At 39.6% G+C, this 17,898-nt stretch overlaps 1 protein-coding gene across 4 annotated transcripts in view; it reads left to right on the top strand.

The window, feature by feature from the left end:
• The first annotated feature begins 2,701 nt into the window (after positions 1 to 2,701).
• Positions 2,702 to 17,898, top strand: part of SLC9B2 (solute carrier family 9 member B2) — a 27,225-nt gene continuing 12,028 nt past the window's right edge. For 3 of the 4 annotated variants that reach the window (XR_009114455.1, XR_009114454.1, XM_058024315.1), the window contains exons 1-9: positions 2,702 to 2,780; positions 5,346 to 5,445; positions 6,617 to 6,800; positions 8,114 to 8,284; positions 10,948 to 11,090; positions 12,811 to 12,938; positions 13,835 to 14,010; positions 14,537 to 14,643; positions 15,770 to 15,919. Coding sequence is in view for 2 of the 4 variants with exons in the window: in XM_058024315.1 (XP_057880298.1) it covers positions 5,356 to 5,445; positions 6,617 to 6,800; positions 8,114 to 8,284; positions 10,948 to 11,090; positions 12,811 to 12,938; positions 13,835 to 14,010; positions 14,537 to 14,643; positions 15,770 to 15,919 (1,149 nt within the window). In the remaining 2 variants the exon portion in view is untranslated. Of the gene's footprint in view, positions 2,781 to 3,746; positions 3,829 to 5,345; positions 5,446 to 6,616; positions 6,801 to 8,113; positions 8,285 to 10,947; positions 11,091 to 12,810; positions 12,939 to 13,834; positions 14,011 to 14,536; positions 14,644 to 15,769; positions 15,920 to 17,898 lie in introns of those variants that run through there. The other variant, XM_058024316.1, reaches the window with a different exon arrangement.

Below are 17,898 nucleotides of genomic sequence, written 5' to 3'. Positions count from 1 at the left end.
CAGAGCAACCACCCCTGAAAGAGACTTTCTGATTTTGTCATCTTTCTCGGTGTCATCGGGTATTGTTCATTTTGTGTGCTGGGGTTGCTGTGCCAGTCAAATAAACAGGTTCTTTCCACCTCTCTCCAAGGAATTTTTTCCCGAACCGGTTGGGGGGAGGGGCCGTGTGGGTTTTGCTTTCTGGAGGGGCCCTCCTTTGCAGATTCTTTAACAAATTTGCCTTAAACCAGTACACCAATATATTTGTCTCCAAAATGTACTAAAGTACTAATGTACTAATATTGGACAAATTCTGTAAAATCTGTTGCTAGGTGCTATACTTTGGTGCTCTATGCCTTATTCTCAACTACCAATACAGCTCACACTAAAGCACAACGCAAAATTTCTCTGAAAAGGACTGTTTCTACAAGAGTATGTGCTGATGTTTTTATTGTGGTAGCACATGGTAGCTTTGATTCATGAAACAGAAACTTATTATTGTGAAGTTTCATACTCTGGGAAAAAACATAGGTCCTGTCCCAGAGATCTAAGGCAATGAATAACCTGAATTCACAAAGCATTTATTTTGCTAACATACTGCTTAAAACTAACATGAATTATATGGTCTGACTGTCAGGTTACCTTTAACATTTATCTAGTTCATAAATGCAACTCTATGTAATTTAATACATATCTTCATATATATTATATACATATATATGTGAGGGAGCAATTAAGGACTAAATGCTACTTAATATGATTCATCAATAATCAAAGCACAGGAAAAATGTACAGTGTTGTTTGTGTGTTTCTGTAATAACAACTGCAATGTTTATAAAATCATTGCTTAAGCTTTTCAATATCAGCTGAAACATTAATATAAATTACTTGATTTCAAAGATAATGAAACACATCTAGTTAAAATCTTGCCTCTTATTTTAAAATTATTGTATGTAAATCTAGATTTTACTAATGAGAAAAACATTGTGAATATTGGCTTCATTGGGCTCATTATGGGCTTAACGTTTACCTTTAATCATGGTTGGAGCATTCTGACCTTCCGTAGTTTGTTTATGGGGTTTTAGAGAATCTAATATTTCAATCAAGTGACCCTGGCAGCCAAGCAGGATCAAGTTGGGGCACAAATCCAAAATGGCTCCAAAAATGTTCACTGACATAAACGCAAAATATTAAAAATTAAAGCTGGCAGGACACAATTTCAATGGTTTCAGAGTTTAATATGAAGGCCTAAGTCCTTTTGTAGTAGGTGCATAAGGCTTACCTTGAAAAGAGAGTTTCCCCTTTGCAGTAACACAGGGAACATGTACTGTGTATTCTGAAAATATAATTAAGAAAAGGAGAGAAAATTCATTATACTTATTGCACATTGACCATCCTTACTTGATGTTTCTAAACTCACTTAAAATTGTAGCTCAAAAATGGCTGCTGCTGTTGTTGTCAAAGTACTTTGCAAGAAAATAAGTACCACTTGCCTTTAAATTGCACTAAAAGGCACAAAAGAGGTTTTTTCGTGGTAGGCCAAAAATCTGGTGGACCAGAAAAGTATAAATCAGCAGAGCTTGCTGCCTCTTGCCTTATTAGCAGTGCTTTTCATGGAGGTGTTAACAGTTGCAACTCTGAAATGTGTTCCAATGTCATGAGGTTTTTCAGCAGACTTGCAGGAATTATTAAAGGAAAATGCTTCTTAATGCTCTCATGACCTAATTCCCTGGTCTGTTTTTAATGGGACGGTAATTCTCTTTGTTTTCTTTCCACCCTAGTGATAATATAAAGAGGCTTTTTGACTTTTCAGATTCTAGATCAAACTTTTCTCTTGTGAGGGTGGGAGAAACAGACTTCCCCAATTCTGAGTCCTTCTGGAAAATTTAATCTGATCAAAAAATGCTTTCATTTTCTCTTGGATTTGTAGTCAGCTTAGTTCTGTGTAATGATACCAGGAGCAAACTAGCAACATGTGGCATTTGACTCTGCTTTCACATGGACTGAGTGCAGCTTGCAAATTTAGGGTTGAGAAAAAGAGAAGGTCTGAGAGAACATCTCATTACCTCATGTGCACTTACAAATGGCGTGAATGAACTTAAAGCTTAAGCTTCTTAAAGAAGTCAAAATGCTGGGATTGGAACAACATAAATATGCAAGTTGTGTTTGTTTGGGGTGGTTTTGGGGATTGGTTGGTTGGGTGGGTTTTTTCTTTTAAATCTCCTCCCTGCCCCAGTGCATTTTGTCTGTGTGCACCCAGAGCACAATCAGCAGCAGCTCCTTACCCTTTCCTTGCACCTCATCTCCAACCTCTCCAGTGCTGAAGTCTGGGTTAAAGGACAGTGTGTAGCTTCCCTATGCATCTTCCCACAGCCATGGGAAAGGCAGCACAGAAAGCCTTTTTCGTGTGTAGCAGATGCAGTGAATTTCATGGGGGACTGGCTACAAAAGAGACAAAAATCTTCCTCCTGGGGGCCCTGACGGCTACCAGAGCCTTGGATGGGCTCAGGACCGGTCCCATCGCTCTCGCCAACCTGACAGCTCGCACCATGGCCCGTCTGCTGCCGCCTTTCCCGCGGTGACCATTCAGCAAGGCCTGCGGGCAGCCCTTGGGGGCATCCCCAGCTGCAGCCGCTGGCCTGGCGGAGCTGTGGCGGTGGAGGAGGGCCTGTTGCGCCAGCAGCAGCATTAGCAGCGGGGGAGGAGGAGCCGGAGCCGAGCAGCGGGGCTGTCCCGGCTGGGGCCGCGCCGGCAGAGGCTGAGGGGAGCGGGTCCCTGGCTGGGGCCCCGCCGTGCCGCGGGTGAGTGCTGTGCCCCCGGTCTCGCTGCAGCCCATCCCTGCAGCAGGACGGGTGAGCGGGGGTGCGAGCGGAGAGCGGGCTTGGCCGGCAGGACGCTGCTCCCGCGTCTACTTGGCGCCTTTTTGGAGATAATGATGGTTTGGGTGTTTTAATCGTTGTTTATTCTGAGGGCCGGTTGCTGCGGTGGGCTTTGCGGGATTTCGTGTGCATGGCTTTCTGTACCTGCTGTGTGCAAAGCAGAGCGCTGACAGTCACCGAGAGCTCATGCTGTAGGCGTGCATGTGCTGTCCCTGTCAATCAGCTCTCCCTCACTACCCATTCCAAAACAACTGGAACGAGCGGATCTAGTGCAAACCTTTCTGCTTTCCATACGAGAAAAGTGTATTTTACAGGGAGGTACTAAAATAGGTCTACTGCTGGCTGGTTTCCATGGGATAGGCCTTAACCCTGAGATATAAATTCCTCTCAATGATTTCTCAATCACTGATTTTTGTTGGCATAGAAGGTGGAATTGAAAAACCAAAGAAAAACCCCACCCCACAAAACACCCAAAATCTGTGAGCTTCCCAAAGACCCATGCTGGCATAAGTACAGTAACTACTCACTTTGGTCCTGTTGATCCAAAGGACAGTTCTTGGAGGTAGGTTCTTGATTCTGCCAACAGGGTGAAGACCTGCCATAAACCATATAAAGACAGCACTCTCAGATTCATCATTCACTCCCTGAAACCATTCCTGTTAAACAGAACATTCAATATCCCTGCTTAGTCTATCTTGTCTGTCCCACACGCTGCTGAGAACGGCACTTTCTGGAGCTGAAGCTGTGGTGGATTTGCCCTTCTCAGAAATTATAATTAATCAATTAACTCTTAGAAGTATTAATTATTTTTGTGTCAACAGCTATGTGACTGATCTGAGATGTTGCCTGTGCAGAGGTGGATGGAGAATGATATCCTTCTGTTCTTTGCTTGCACACAAACCAAGTGCAAAATTAAGTACAGAAAACCACCCTGGGAAAGTGGTTGGTGAAGGGAAGGAGGGAGGCACTGGTAGGTTGCTGGTATTTTCTGTTCCAGTCAGGAGGATTGGCATTTGTGGATTCCCAGTCTCAATGAAAGGATAAAAAAAAAACCAAATCAAAAGTATCACCAATGTGATTAAAAAGCCTAAAATCCTAAAGCCACAAGTATTTGGTTCTGCAAGTATTAATTAAAAATACAGAAAAGTACTGAAAATTGAGTAAATAAGGACTTTAAATAGGAAAGAGGGAAAAAGCAAAACTATTAACTTATAACACACTGAAAGTGCTTGGCTATAGCTCTGTATTGTGCTGTGATTTGGTCATGCCTCAGGCCAGTTTCATATGAGAACAGCTCAAACAAAACCTCATAGGTGTTAGAATGGCCCTTTTCTTTATGGTATCCGCCCTTCCCAAATATCAAATATTTCCTTTTAATCTTGAGGCTTGATAATTGTCATAATCAGCTCTGACTTACTTCCAACTCTCTAGCAAGGAAGGCATTTTTTGGCTCAGAAGTTCTGGCTTAACTTCACTGATGTTTTATATGGCCAGAGCAGTGTAAAAGACTTGAAAGAGATTTAGCTGATGGAGAATATGTGCCAACCTTTGATGTAAGAGAGAACACTATCAAGTCTTGCCTCCAGATATACGCCTGCCCCCCTTGATAACTCACACTTGTGAAACTACAGTAAATACATGCACCAAAAAATATCTGACATGCAAAACAGTGCACTGCCATATTTCTTGTTAGAATCTATGGGACAAGTAGTGGACCAGTTAGAGTTGAGCAAATACAATGGTAACTATCCACAAATGACTTAGATCTTACTTCTCACTCTGAGAACTACCTCCATGGGCTATAATCAGTAAAAAAAGAGCCATGTTTAATCAGGCTGCAAGCTGTGAAAAGTCCTGATCTTTATTCAAACAGGCATCTTCACTTTCTTAGATACTCAGTCAATGTGTTTGTAACTAGTAGCTTCTAGAGAAAACACGTTGTTAAAATTGGTCTGAAAATCAACCTGGATCAGTCAAGCTTAAGTTAGGGGGGAAGTGTCCCCTCCTGAAGCCTTAGAAACCTCTTAGAGTTTTAGAAACTATAGTTGTTCTAACTTCATTAAATGGTCACTTGCACTGACATATGCACAGGACCCGTGACGCTTTCAGGACTAATGGTCCTGCTAAGTGGTACTGGCAGCAAATAACATTTAATATGTGCTGAAAGGAGGCACAGATGGAGAAAGATTACAGCTGATATTTTAAGAAAAAATTAAGAGGTTAGCACAGATAATTGAGATTCTAAAACTCAGATTTTTTTTTTTTTTTGTGCTTGAATTTCTAAGCTTAATACAGTTATTCAGTTAGTTCCTGTCCTTTGTTCTTAGGTACAGCATACAGAGGGACACAAAAATCATTAAACTTGAAATCTTATGGGCTGAGAGGATTTTTCTACATGGTCTGTGGGAAAAGACATCACTGAGAAGTCATCCATTTGGAAAACTATTTGCTTCTCTGTAACTTTTCCCCCCTTATTTCTTTCTCTAGGTTTGCAACAATGGTAAGGGAAGATGTACATGACAGTGAAGATTCTGAACTATCAGTATGTGAGAGAAATGGCATGATTCCCATGCATGAGCAAAGTGAGGTAATTAACTAAGATCCCAAAATATTATTCTAGTCAGAGAGAACTCTCATTTTTTCCCCTTTTTAAGAATAAAATTCTTAATCTAAAAGGCACTTAAAAGTAAGCATATAGTATTGAGTGTATCTCATATAGATGTCTGTATGGCACATCTTTATGCACATGGTGATCACAGAATCATGGGGTAAACAAGTCACTCCATTCTGAATGCTCATGAGATCTGTGTTCCAGTCATGACACTGAGTAAGGAAAAAAAAATATATATATACACAGAGAGAGAGAGAGAGAGGGAAGAAACAGAAAAATAATCAGAAATGTGGAACTACTACTGGAGAAGGGCCAAAACCACATTATAAGCAGAATTCCATGTCTACAGTATGACAATATGCTGACATGAATAATCATACAGGAAGGCAGATGATTAACTTGTCAAAAATAATGTTAAAATTAAGTGAGACATATCCAAAAATGGTCAAAAAGTGCTTTGGTTATGAATATGGATAAGTAGATGTACCAGTATAAGAGAACAGGTTCAAGGGAATGACTCGCAGTTATAGTATTTGTCCATCTTTACTTTGACTTACCAGCCTGAGACTTCCAGCAATGGATCATGTGAGTAAAGCTTGTGCTGGCCAGCTGTGCTGTTTCTTTCGTCTTTGTTTTGTTATTTTGGTTCAAGACTTTGCAACAGTAATTATTAAGGAGTTATAGTAAAAGTACCATCTCACTGGAATGATGCTAATCACTAATTCTATTGTGAAATCCAGTCTGGAAGCAGAACATTAACAAATTGTAGAAAATATTAATAAATGTTTAGTGTGTACACAAGACAAGCTGACCCTGGCTTGCTATTATTGCTTCTTCATCAAATATGCAAATATTGTTACTGCACAGGTGCCATATCTGTTGGGACAGGAGCCCTGTCAGGTGCAGATAAAAAGGCAAATTTCCTGCAATTTCTCACATACAGTTCTTGGTGCAATGCAGAAAAACAAACACAGGGCCAAAATGCCAGAATTACATCAAAGCTGGGCATTCCTGTAGTGGTTGTTCAGTTAATGTGATTGCCTGTAGCCAGTGTGGATCCAGTGCATCTCAGCAGACTTCAGGTGGTGCACACTACTTCAAATAAACACAGTGCCACTTCTGAGGGAGTCTCCTTGTTTGCCTTCAGCAGGAACCAACAGCAGGTGCCAAAGGTACTGATGGGAATGCACAAACAGAAGAAACTGCACTCTTAGACCCCTGCACTCAGCAACCTCCAGAGCCAACAGCAGAGTCTTCAATACCTGCAAGAACATGGAGGCAAATATTTGTTTGTCCTCCTCAGGGTTTACTGGCCCAAACAGTGACAAATGGTAGGTAAGAGACACAGTGTTTAATTGAAACGAGAAGTGGTGAAAGAAGTACTTGTTTCTCTGAATGGAATGATATCTGTCCACTGTCCTTGAAAATAATGAATGGAAATAGCTCTGTTTTACTTATCACACCATTGTTTGAATGTTTGAGCCAGAGGGGAAAAAAAAGATGAAACAAATGTTTGAATGTACAGTTTTTGTTTCTCCACTCTCATATGTTTACTATGGTAGGTATATTTTGCACTGCAAACTATTTTTATCAAAAGAAAGACCTCCTAATTTTTGTCTTGATAGTTTGTCCTTAGTACTACAGGCTTGCAAAGGCAAACTGATCTTTTATTTAAAATTTGTACTAAACTGAAAACTCCCAAAAGAGATGCCTGGCTAGCTAATTATTTGAGATTTTTCCTAACAAAAGACATTTCATGTGTCCTTGATTGCTTCCACAGCCACTTGGAATTCTTAAGCTTTTATGTTTGGAAATCTACTGGTCTTACTTTGCCCCCTGTCACTCTCAAGTAAGATTAAGAAAACTCCAATTTGAAAATGCAGGACATTTATTCAACACATTTTTTTCTTCTCCTTCAGTCTCCTGTTTTATATGTCTGCATGCCTGTTCTCGTTGGGCAACTGTTGGAACAGATTTGTGAACCTTGAAAGAGCATAATGTTTTCACATATCTTATAATATTTTCACACACTGTTCTCATAATATTTTTCAGGATTTTTCCCCCTCTGTATTATTCTGGTTTGATTGCTGTATCAAGGAAAGTATTTTACTCCAGAGGTCCAGAGACATGACCCTCTTCACAATTTTTTTCCCAGGGATAACAATGTATTGCACAAACACATTGAGCCAAAAAATTATTCTTCAATTATTTTAAAAATTAGACTGGAGCTGCATTCATCAGCTTGAAGATACAGCCAGGCTGTTCAACAGTAGATTTTACTGTGGTTCTGAAGTAGCTGAAGGAAGATAAGCAAATGCAAGATAAGTTAGTGAAAGTCTTTGCTTCAAGTTTGGAACCTGTGAAGTGCTTTTCACAGCAGACAAAGGCTCACTAAATTTATTTATTGATGTTCATGTTACCAATTTTAAAATATTTTAGCATCTATAAAATCAGAACATCAGTTAGTTTGGGGACCATCAAAGATTACCTGCATTGTTATGATTAAATTAATTTTTAAGGTAAATAATTTCATTTCTAAAAGTCATGGCTAACGTTTTTCTTTAATAGCAAAACAAATGTGACCTAACAGCAAATTTGTTGCTAAGAGATTATTAACTGTTAATTATTTTTTGTTTTGTTCCAGTTGCATTTGTGGTTCTGGTTTGGGCTGTGGTTTGGTCCATTACTGGGGCTGAGTGTCTCCCAGGTGGAAATCTCTTCGGAATTCTGTTTCTTTACTTCTTTGCTGTCATCGGAGGTAAAACTTTTGGATTCATTAAGATAGGAACACTACCCCCTCTCCCTGCTCTTCTGGGTAAGAGATCCTTCCTTCTTCCTGCATATTTTGTGTTGTCAGGTAGTATCTGTATGGGTAGATGTGTTTGGATTGGGAACAAATAAACTGTGTCCCATTGAAAATCTGTAGCTTTTCCAAATTACTTTTTCTGGTCCTCTCTGAAAAGGTGCAAAATTCCCCAGACTGGAATTGAAATTAGTCAAGGCTCTCTTCTTAATTCTTTGTGGGTCAGAGAACTGTTTGCCTACAGACTCAGTTTATCGTCCTTCAGACCATTCTGTCACAGTTACTTAAAATTTGGGATTAATAATACCAAACAAGAATCTTCATCCAGACATCATTTTACAGTAATCTCTTTGCAAAATTATTGCTGAGCTATTTCTTTAGTATCTCACACAATGAAAATGTTTTCCAAAGAAAACATTACAGCAATTCCCTGCTACTGGTGGTACAAAGGATTTCTTTCTTCTCCTTCCTTTATCTCAAGATAATTGAAACCTAAGAAAATAAATTCACAACAAGGAATAATTCTTCTGCAGAGAGTTATACTGATTCAATCATAAGGTTTTTTCCACATCCTATTTTATCTTACATAGAACTGCAAAATAGAAGTGGGAGATTAAAATAATGTTAATGCTGACATCTTTAGAATCTTTTCTGGTTTCTTTCCTAGAGGAGATTTTATCCTCTTAGATGAGTACAATATTTTGAAGTGCTATGATGTCAGTGGAGCTGGAAATGAAGCTCTAGGTTCTTCTCCCCAGCTGTATGCTGTCCCCTTGCTGCATTTAGTGCATAAATGAGTAAAGCTGCTGACAGACAGTAAAACTGCTTGGCAGGGTGGGCCAGGTGTGGCTCTGTAGCCTGCAGGGCCGGTGCTGTGCCTCCCACAGGAGCTCCTCACACAGCTCTGTCCAGGCAGCTGTGCACTCTTGTGCTGTTTAGTTTCACCAGAGGAAAGAAATTCAAATGAGAGGGAGGGAGGTTTTGCATATGGCATGCATGCCTGCAGTATGAACATGGAATGTCACATGCAGGGAGTCTGCCCATTCTAAGTAAGCACACCTCTTAAACAAATAAAAGTATTTCTGACCATTTGGGTTCTGCTTGCTTGACAGTTTTTTAATTACATCTCTATCTGAAAGTTATGAGTTGAGCATGAAACTGCTTGTCAGACAGGTAATACTGTGCAGCAGAAACTTCAGCATGACAGCACATGTCTCTTGGGTTGTTTAGGACAGAGTTCATTGTTCACATCCCTGGTCTTTGAGGAAAACTGGAAATATGTATGGCTCAGAAGACAAGACAGACAATGTCTGTGAATATTCTGTTTTTACATTAAGAATTCAAACCATGTGCTCTTACCTGCCTATAACCCACTTTTGCTAGGTCCAGTAGAGTGTAAGGTGGCTGGCTGAGCACTTAAGCACCTTATTGTGAGTGTCTCTCAGGAAAAAAGGAATTAAATTGGTACTGAAACAACCACATAATAAATTTTAGGTGCATGTTGCAGAGAGGTTTCTGCAACAGGAACCATGAAGCAAATCAATTAAGATCTCCTTTGGGGTGGAGATTTTTGCTTTGTTAAGTAGATTCCCAGATCAGGGTAGCTGCAGTGACTTGGACCTCGTGCAGATGTTGCAAACAGCATGTGATCACAGTGCCAGCCTCATATAATTGTCATGGGGTACCACAGATTAATTATGACACTGTTCTTTTTCCGAGATGTGGTGGAAAGAACAATGTCTGAAAGTTTACTGTCCCAGGACAAATCAAGTTTACAATCAAGGCTCACACTGAGCTGGGACCAACCTGAGCACAGTGATTTGTTTACTTTCTGGGGTTTTTTAGTTTCCTGTTTCTAAACATGACTAATATAAAATTATGCTACAAAAATGTATCTTTGAGTCATCAGGACTCACAATGAATCCTCTGTAGATCCGTATTTGAGGTCAACTTGTCCAGTACTTTTCCATATGCTTCCAGAGCTGTGGCTTCAATAGCTTTGCAGGAAGTCTCTGCTTTGACAGTTTTACTAATATTTGTAAAATGTTGTGTCTTGCAAGTAGCTCAAATAGAGGATAAAACAAAGTTTATGATTTCCTTTCCCTTTTTTGTCCCCTCTTTGTGTAAGAGTTTCATTGCCAGAGCCCTTGAAAATGTTTAAATTAGTCCATGATGAGCTGGTTTACATTATATTTCCTAGTGAATGCAGCATAATGGTTCCTGTGTTACCTGCATTTCTTACACGTAAGAGGATTTTTAACAATTCCCAGCTTCTGAGATAAATACACAATATTAAATGATCTTCCTATTTTTGTATTAAAATAAGCTAACAAGAAAAAAATCTCTAAGAATGCAGAGGTGTCTTTGCTTATGCTAAGTATGACCTGTACCTTGTAAACAAAGCTGAGTCCTTTTGACTCAGACTAAAGCTGTGTATCAGCTGATTTATTAATTGATAACCTACTGGGTTCTGAGGCCACTTTCACTGCTTTAAATGTGTTTATCTCTTCTCATGCCTCAGGTCTGATTGTTAAAACATGGCTAATAATTTGGAATATAAATTTTTTTTCTCATATAATAACATGATATGGTTATCTGTTTTTAAGAGTGCTATACAGGCTTTTCTTGTGCAATAAAAAAATTGTTTGACAGGAGCTTATTTGTTTTGACTTAAGGCATGCTACTTGCTGGTTTCCTAATCCGAAATACCCCGTTCATCAGTGACTTTGTCCAGATAAACCTACGCTGGTCTGCAGCACTGAGAAACATCGCTCTTTCCATTATCTTGACCCGAGCAGGACTCGGCCTGGATCCAAAGGTATGGCACCAGCCATTTGTGTGTGGCAGACTATACAACAGCAATCAAATAAACCTAAATAATTGATTCCATTAAAAATATTGAACTGCTCGGTCTTGGAGCATCTGCAAATTAGATCATTACAGAAAGCATAATTTCTGTTGTATAATTATATGGTAATATTGGCAGTTGAATTTGTCCATTAGGCGAGCAATAAAAAAAAACTGAGGAAAAAAAATTATTATTATTTTTATTTCCTGAATTTTGTGAGTGGAACCTATGGAAGATGTGTGCACTGTCATGGTCTGTCAGGAAGAGTTTATACATTCCCTGACCAACTCCCTCTTAGTTTATACTGAAAATTTGAAGCAATGCAAGGGATCCCCAGTCCTTGAAAGAGAATGTTTTTGAAATCCCAGCCAACCAAAAAAGTGTAAACCCTGTGCAACTTTTTAAACTTTTTTTTTTTTAATCATGGCCATTTTAATGCAAATATGTTAATTGCAAAGATGAATCCACCTGCACTACTGAAACAATGATTCTCATCACAATGAAGCCCGTAGCAGTCCTGTGAACAAAAAACAGTCTCTGCACCCTGAGAAACATGATACTTCATAAATTGATGAAGGCAGGGTTTTGCTTATTCAGAATGGGCTGGCTGAAATAAAGCTGTACCCTACTGGCCCCTCCCTGTTGAAGGAACCACTCAGAGTTTATATAAACTTAGATAAAGTATGGGTAGTTTAGAACATCTAAATTCATTTCTCTTAACCAAGAAAACCTACAGAGTTGCCAATGCTACAGTTATTTAGGAAAATAAGGTTTTGTCAATATTGAAAAATACCTGTTTTCCTTTATTATCATCATCCTCTTTTCCAAAACATTGAGGCTTGTAGGAGCATGAACTGTGTGGTGTTAGACACAGCTTGGATGTCCAATTCTGTGAGACTGCATTTTTTTCTATTCATAACAACTTTTTTTGCTGAGGGAACTTCATTTTTGACTCCTTTTTCTTCCATGTGGTAAGAAAACCTTTGCTTGGACTCTGTGTGTGGCAATGCTTTGATGCAGTTACAATTGTTTCTTGTGTAATTGAAACTCTGAAGACATAGAAGTCAGTTTCTCTTAGTCCTGATTATGCTGGGATAAACTGGTCTGGTAAAAAGTGGAACTCACTGATTATACTTTCTTTTTTTTTTTTTAATTTCATGTCAAAATTAGGGACCTACTGTTTGTGACTATTAAAGACAGCTCTTTATTAGAAGCAAATATGCCAGTTTAGAAAAATTTTTTAAAAGTTGCTGAGCCAAAAGAAGCCTAATCTCTGAATATCAAGTGAGAGACAGCTGAAAGATGCTTGGCTTCTTGTGCAAAGTTGATGTAGGTCTATAACTTTTCATGATTTGTTCATAGATTTTGGGGCAATTTTGGGGGCTGCTCATGCAACTTCTGGGATTATAGTAAAATATTTTGTGGATGGAGCAAATGAAAAGAAGCCAAACAGAATTTTCTGTTACTCCTTCCTGTGACATTCAGGCACCTTATCAAACCTAGATTCACTGCCACACTTGTAATTTTATATCCAAATCCGGCTGGGCTTGGGCTTATCTCTCGTTTAGGCCATGTCATGTCCTATAGTGCAGCTCAGACATGATTCTTTAACAAGCCATATCAGATTGTAAGTGTTTTTCCTCTCTGTAAAGCCAAGGCTTCTGACACTGTTGTGCCTGTATGATTGCAGGCTCTTAAGAAGCTCAAAGCTGTCTGTTTACGGCTTGCTTTCGGACCGTGCCTCTCAGAAACAGGCACAGCTGCTGTCCTTGCCTACTTGTTCCTGCATTTGCCATGGCAATGGGGATTTATATTAGGGTAATGTACTGCCTTTTCTCCTCTATGACAAAAGTGCTGGTTTCCAGGCTGCAGCTCAGTGATCTAACTGTGGTTAGTTCTCTGTGACAAGCAGAGACCTCAGTTCAGTGCCATTTGGGAAGCTGTACTCAGCCCCTCTGGTTTTACCCTTTGTATCTGGCTCTGTGGCTTATTTAAAGGTCATATTTTCAGGCTGCAGAGGAGTACTTGCATCTTTACTTTCCTGTGTTTGTGACCTGAGCACTTGAAGAAAGAAGGATGGTGCAATCCCTGAGTCTTGAACCACAACAAAGGGGGCTTTTAGGGACAGCAAATTATACCACAGTTTGGACAATCTTCATACTGGAATTCAGAACTTCCATACAGAGAGATACACATAGGACAGCCTTCCTGTCACAAATCAAGGACAAGGATGTGGCATAGTACATTCTAGAGTAACATCCTTGAAGAGAAGACCTTTTCCATCTAGTCCTATCTAAATTGGTGGACTTGGGCCAGACCCATACACTAGAACAAGATGGGTGAACTCCTCCTCTGACACGTGCTGAATTTTATGAGAAGGAACTGGGCTGCTGAGTCATAAGTACGTCTAGACCAGGTTTCCAAATGGGACAATCCAGGTGTCTGTCAGGGAGCATAACTGGCCTGCAGTGGAAACTCCAGTTTTAGCCTGTGGAGCCTTTTACTTCTAATGTTACTGAGTTGGGCAGAAAGTAAGAGCTGATTGGAGATCTGCACAGAAATATCCCTGCGTGTAATTAGAGGGGAAAGGTTAGGAAAATGCTTTAGAAAAAGGTCTACTTATTTATACTTCAAAAGAATTAAGGTCAGAACATTTTGAAGTTTTTTTTAGTTCAGTGCTTTCTTTTTGAGATACTGAACATGTGTATTTTCAGTTTTGTTCTAGGTGCAGTCTCCCCTGCTGTGGTGGTTCCCTCCATGCTGATTTTACAAGCTGGGGGATATGGGGTGGAGAAAGGTGTCCCAACTTTGCTAATGGCAGCTGGCAGCATCGATGACATTCTGGCTATCACAGGCTTCAACACTTGCCTTGGCATGGCTTTCTCTTCTGGTATGCTGGTTAATCTGTACATAATGAAATGCAGAACAGTGATGTTTTGGAGAATGTGTGCTCTGTTATGACTGACTGGTTTAATGGCATCTTATTAGAAAAGTCATGTATAGCCTTAAATACTGAGATGGAAATTACCCATGTTCAAAAGTTGGTGTAGCATGGTCAGCTCTGAGTTCTGGGTCACAACAACTTTTAGAGAACATTTTTCCTGGAGTGCTCCCTTACCTGCCAAGTCTGGGCTCTGCATGCCCAACACAATGCTTTGAAATTTCACTGGGTTTGGCAGTGTTCTTACAATGCCTCTTTCTCTGACTTCTCTTGCACACTTTCTTGGCATGAGCTTTCAGAGAAAGAAAGTTGCACCATCCAGTTCTTTCAGGCCCATAGGTTCCCTCCTGAACTACTTTGCCCCAAGTAATTTAAAGCAGACACTGTCCTGGAATCACCTCATAGGTCTGGAGAGCATGGCTTGAGTGAAGCTCTGTGGATGGCTTACTGAATGTGTTTTCCTTTTGCAAAATAGGTTCTACTCTGTACAATGTGCTCCGTGGAGTGCTGGAGGTCACTGTTGGAATAGCAGCTGGGGGAATTCTGGGAATGTTTATTCGATATTTCCCAAGCCATGATCAGGTAAAAACCTAGTTTAAAAAAGATTACAATCAAGTGATTCTTTGCTAAGGGATTATTTTCTTTAGTTATTAATTTCCAACTTCCTGTGAAGCTGGTTTTGGGGAAAGCTTTTTACAGTGCTAGCAGCTTCCAGATTGCAAACCTATCAAGTGAGGATGTGTTTTAAAGGTGACTATTTATTTACTGCATCAATTATAATGTATGATCTCATAGTCCCCCCAGCTCACCATCCTGCTCTCATTGGAGGTAGTGGAAATGGAGGAAGGGTCTGATACCCATTTCAGACAGTAAAATGATAATTTATTAGATTGATGCAAGACACATGTACTTCTTTAAGATGTATCCAGTAGGCCTAAGATTTAAAATTAACAAAGCAGATGTATTAGAGGTTTTAAGTGATGGAACACATCGTAAGTATTAATTACAATGTGTTACTTTCCATTAAAATTACATCTATAGAAAGTGTTAGATGAATTTTCTGTTGAGGGGTAATTAAATGAACAGAAAATTGTGGAAGAATGTAGATACACTCTGGACTACCAAAGTCGATATTCAGAGCATCTGTTGCCCTCAGTGGCATCAAATTTGTTATTAAATAATGTAAGAAGTGTGATACAAGAGCTAAAGAGTTAGATAGAAATGAGGAACAATGGCAGATAACTGTCTGCTGTGAGACTGAATGAAATAAAACTAGATTATTCCTGGCAAATATTTGACTTGTCCTTAAAAACGTCTGGTGGCAAAGATTTCACCTTTCCTTGGATAAACTGTTGTAATACTTGACCACACAGGTAGAAAATCCTGCTATCACAGAGCTGAGGCAGAGCTGCTGGAACAGAACATCATGTTCCTTGTGATAAAAATAGCCTATTGGCAATAAAAATTTGGGTTGGCAGAGGGAAAAAAAATTATGTTTTCAAAATTTGTATTCTTAGGAATTAATGTCTGAAAAAAGTCCTCAATGAACTGAGCAGTTCAATTCTCACTTGGAAGCTTTGATTCCTTCAGAATTATTAATTTTTGATTTTCTTTTCAAGTTCTTACTTTCAAAATTAAGAGGAGTAACTTTTTTCCCCCGTTTCTGAAAGAAATTCACTTTTTTGTTTGTCTCTTTCCTTGGCTGCAGGCATCTTTGGCATGGAAGAGATCGTATTTTATACTTGGATTGTCCATGTTTGCTGTTTTTGGCAGCATCTACTTCGGCTTCCCTGGATCAGGAGGGCTTTGCACATTAGTCTTAGCTTTTGTTGCAGGTGTGGGATGGTCTGATGAAAAGGTGAATGTTTACCTAAGAAGCATATCATATCCAAAGTCTGATGAATGTACAGCCTGACAGGAGCTTGAATTTCTGTCTGGAGTGTTAATGGTATATTTCTGAAGCGTTAGAGGGTGTACAGATTTAAAAACCAAACAAACAAGCAAAAAAACCCCAAAACCCCACCAAACCAAGCAGCACATTGTACATTTTTTTGGAAGTGTTTAGCATTTCCTGTGACAGAAAGTGACCATGTGTGTCAGTAGAGCAATGTGTATGCCAACACAGAGCCTGGTGTACTGATTGAGAAATGCTCAGCTTTTCTTAGACATCTTAAGCCATATGAAGGAGACTTAGCCACTTGACAGTAGCAGTCCAGAGCTTCAATTCCCAGCTCTGGGAGTGTCTGTACACAGTCAGTTTATGGTTAAGTTTACAAATAAGTGTCCAAGATGCAGTTGTGTACATGGCCTGAATACCCTGAGGGTTTGGTCCCTGTGATTTGGAGGAGGTGGAATGAAAAGCAGTGATTAACTATCCTCTCTCATCTTTCCCAAATATCAGCCAGTGTAATTTGGATAAGTTAGAGAGCAGGGTGCACACAATAAATGATGATGTAAGGCCATACAAAAACCATACAAAAGACTGCTTTTTAGTCACTTTCTCTTAGGCCTAGCCTACTTCTTGTTACTGCTGCTGCCCCACTGCCTTTCTGTACCCTGCTATGTCTGACTGCCTCTTTTGCTTGGTCCCATCTACTTTGTTTTGAGGGCATCTTTCTCTCCACAGCTATAGCTGTGTGACATTCAGTAGAAGGAGAGGAAGAAAAAGGAAAGGGGGTTAGATATAGTAGAGTCCATGTTATTATCCCCATCTTGACCCTGACTTTACAAAGATACCAAGGTTTGTTATAACAATGAAAAGGAACTAAGATTGTCCAATTTTAAAGGATGAAAAGCTCTTCTTGGGACTTAACTAGTTAAGGACATTACAACTGATATAGCTCTCTACTGAAAAGCTTTTAAACCATTATAGGAGGAAGAACCTTAAAAGAGTATATGCAGTCTGTAAAGGCTTAGTTCTTTTAATCTGTGAATGAAGCTTCATGGCCTTAAGTATATTGATGTCAAATGCCTTAGCTCTTTTTTTCTCCAATAGAGATAGAGGTTTGTGTACTCAATATATTACTGAGGTTTTCCTGCTGAACTTCTCAAAGGCCACTGCCTCCCACTGTCCATGGTGGAAGACACTTGACAAACACTGTCTACAGAGAACAGTGAACATTGGACCTATTCCTGGGACAGTCAAATGGGCAGTAAATAGGCTGAAATCCCTAAAGAGGGGATTTCTGGGGGCTCTTTTTTATTTTTTAAATTTAATTTTATTTTGCCAGAACTGAAAAGGGGAAAATAACAAGGGGAAATTAGGCCAAAAATGTTTATATATATATATATATATATATATATACACACACACACACACACACACACATATATATATTTCCATCTCATTTTCTTTATGGTTACAGTTTTTGTGTTACTGTAACCTACCATTCCTTGATGTTGCAGGATCAGTCCCAAAGAGAATACCAAGGATGGGACATGTCTAGGCCCTAGACTGATAATTAAGTGACAGAGCACTGCACTTACATTTTCCACACACTCCTGCCTGAAGGTTCATTTGCTATTGTAGAACCCACTTAATGAAAAGACAAGTGCTATTTGATATACTATGTGTACCTTGTCATGTAAGTGGAAGATTCCTGTTTACCCTGGCAGCAGTTGTTTTAGGAAAATTGTGTAAAGTTCAAACGTGAGGAGAAAAGATGGTTTTGCCTTTATACACTATATTGCAGTGGAAAGTTCAGCACTCGTTCCTGCTATGTGATTTCAGACTTGCTCAGGCTGACTTTGCTCCTGCTGACATGGAGAGAGGCCTCTGACTGAGTGTAGCATGAACAGAGGTCGTGACTGAAACTTGGGACAGTCAGACTCTGCTCA

Source organism: Melospiza georgiana, chromosome 5 (genome assembly GCF_028018845.1).
Source record: "Melospiza georgiana isolate bMelGeo1 chromosome 5, bMelGeo1.pri, whole genome shotgun sequence".
NCBI lineage: Eukaryota > Metazoa > Chordata > Aves > Passeriformes > Passerellidae > Melospiza > Melospiza georgiana.
The sequence above is the reverse complement of the archived record's forward strand: the minus strand, read 5'-3'. Positions and strand labels throughout refer to the sequence as shown.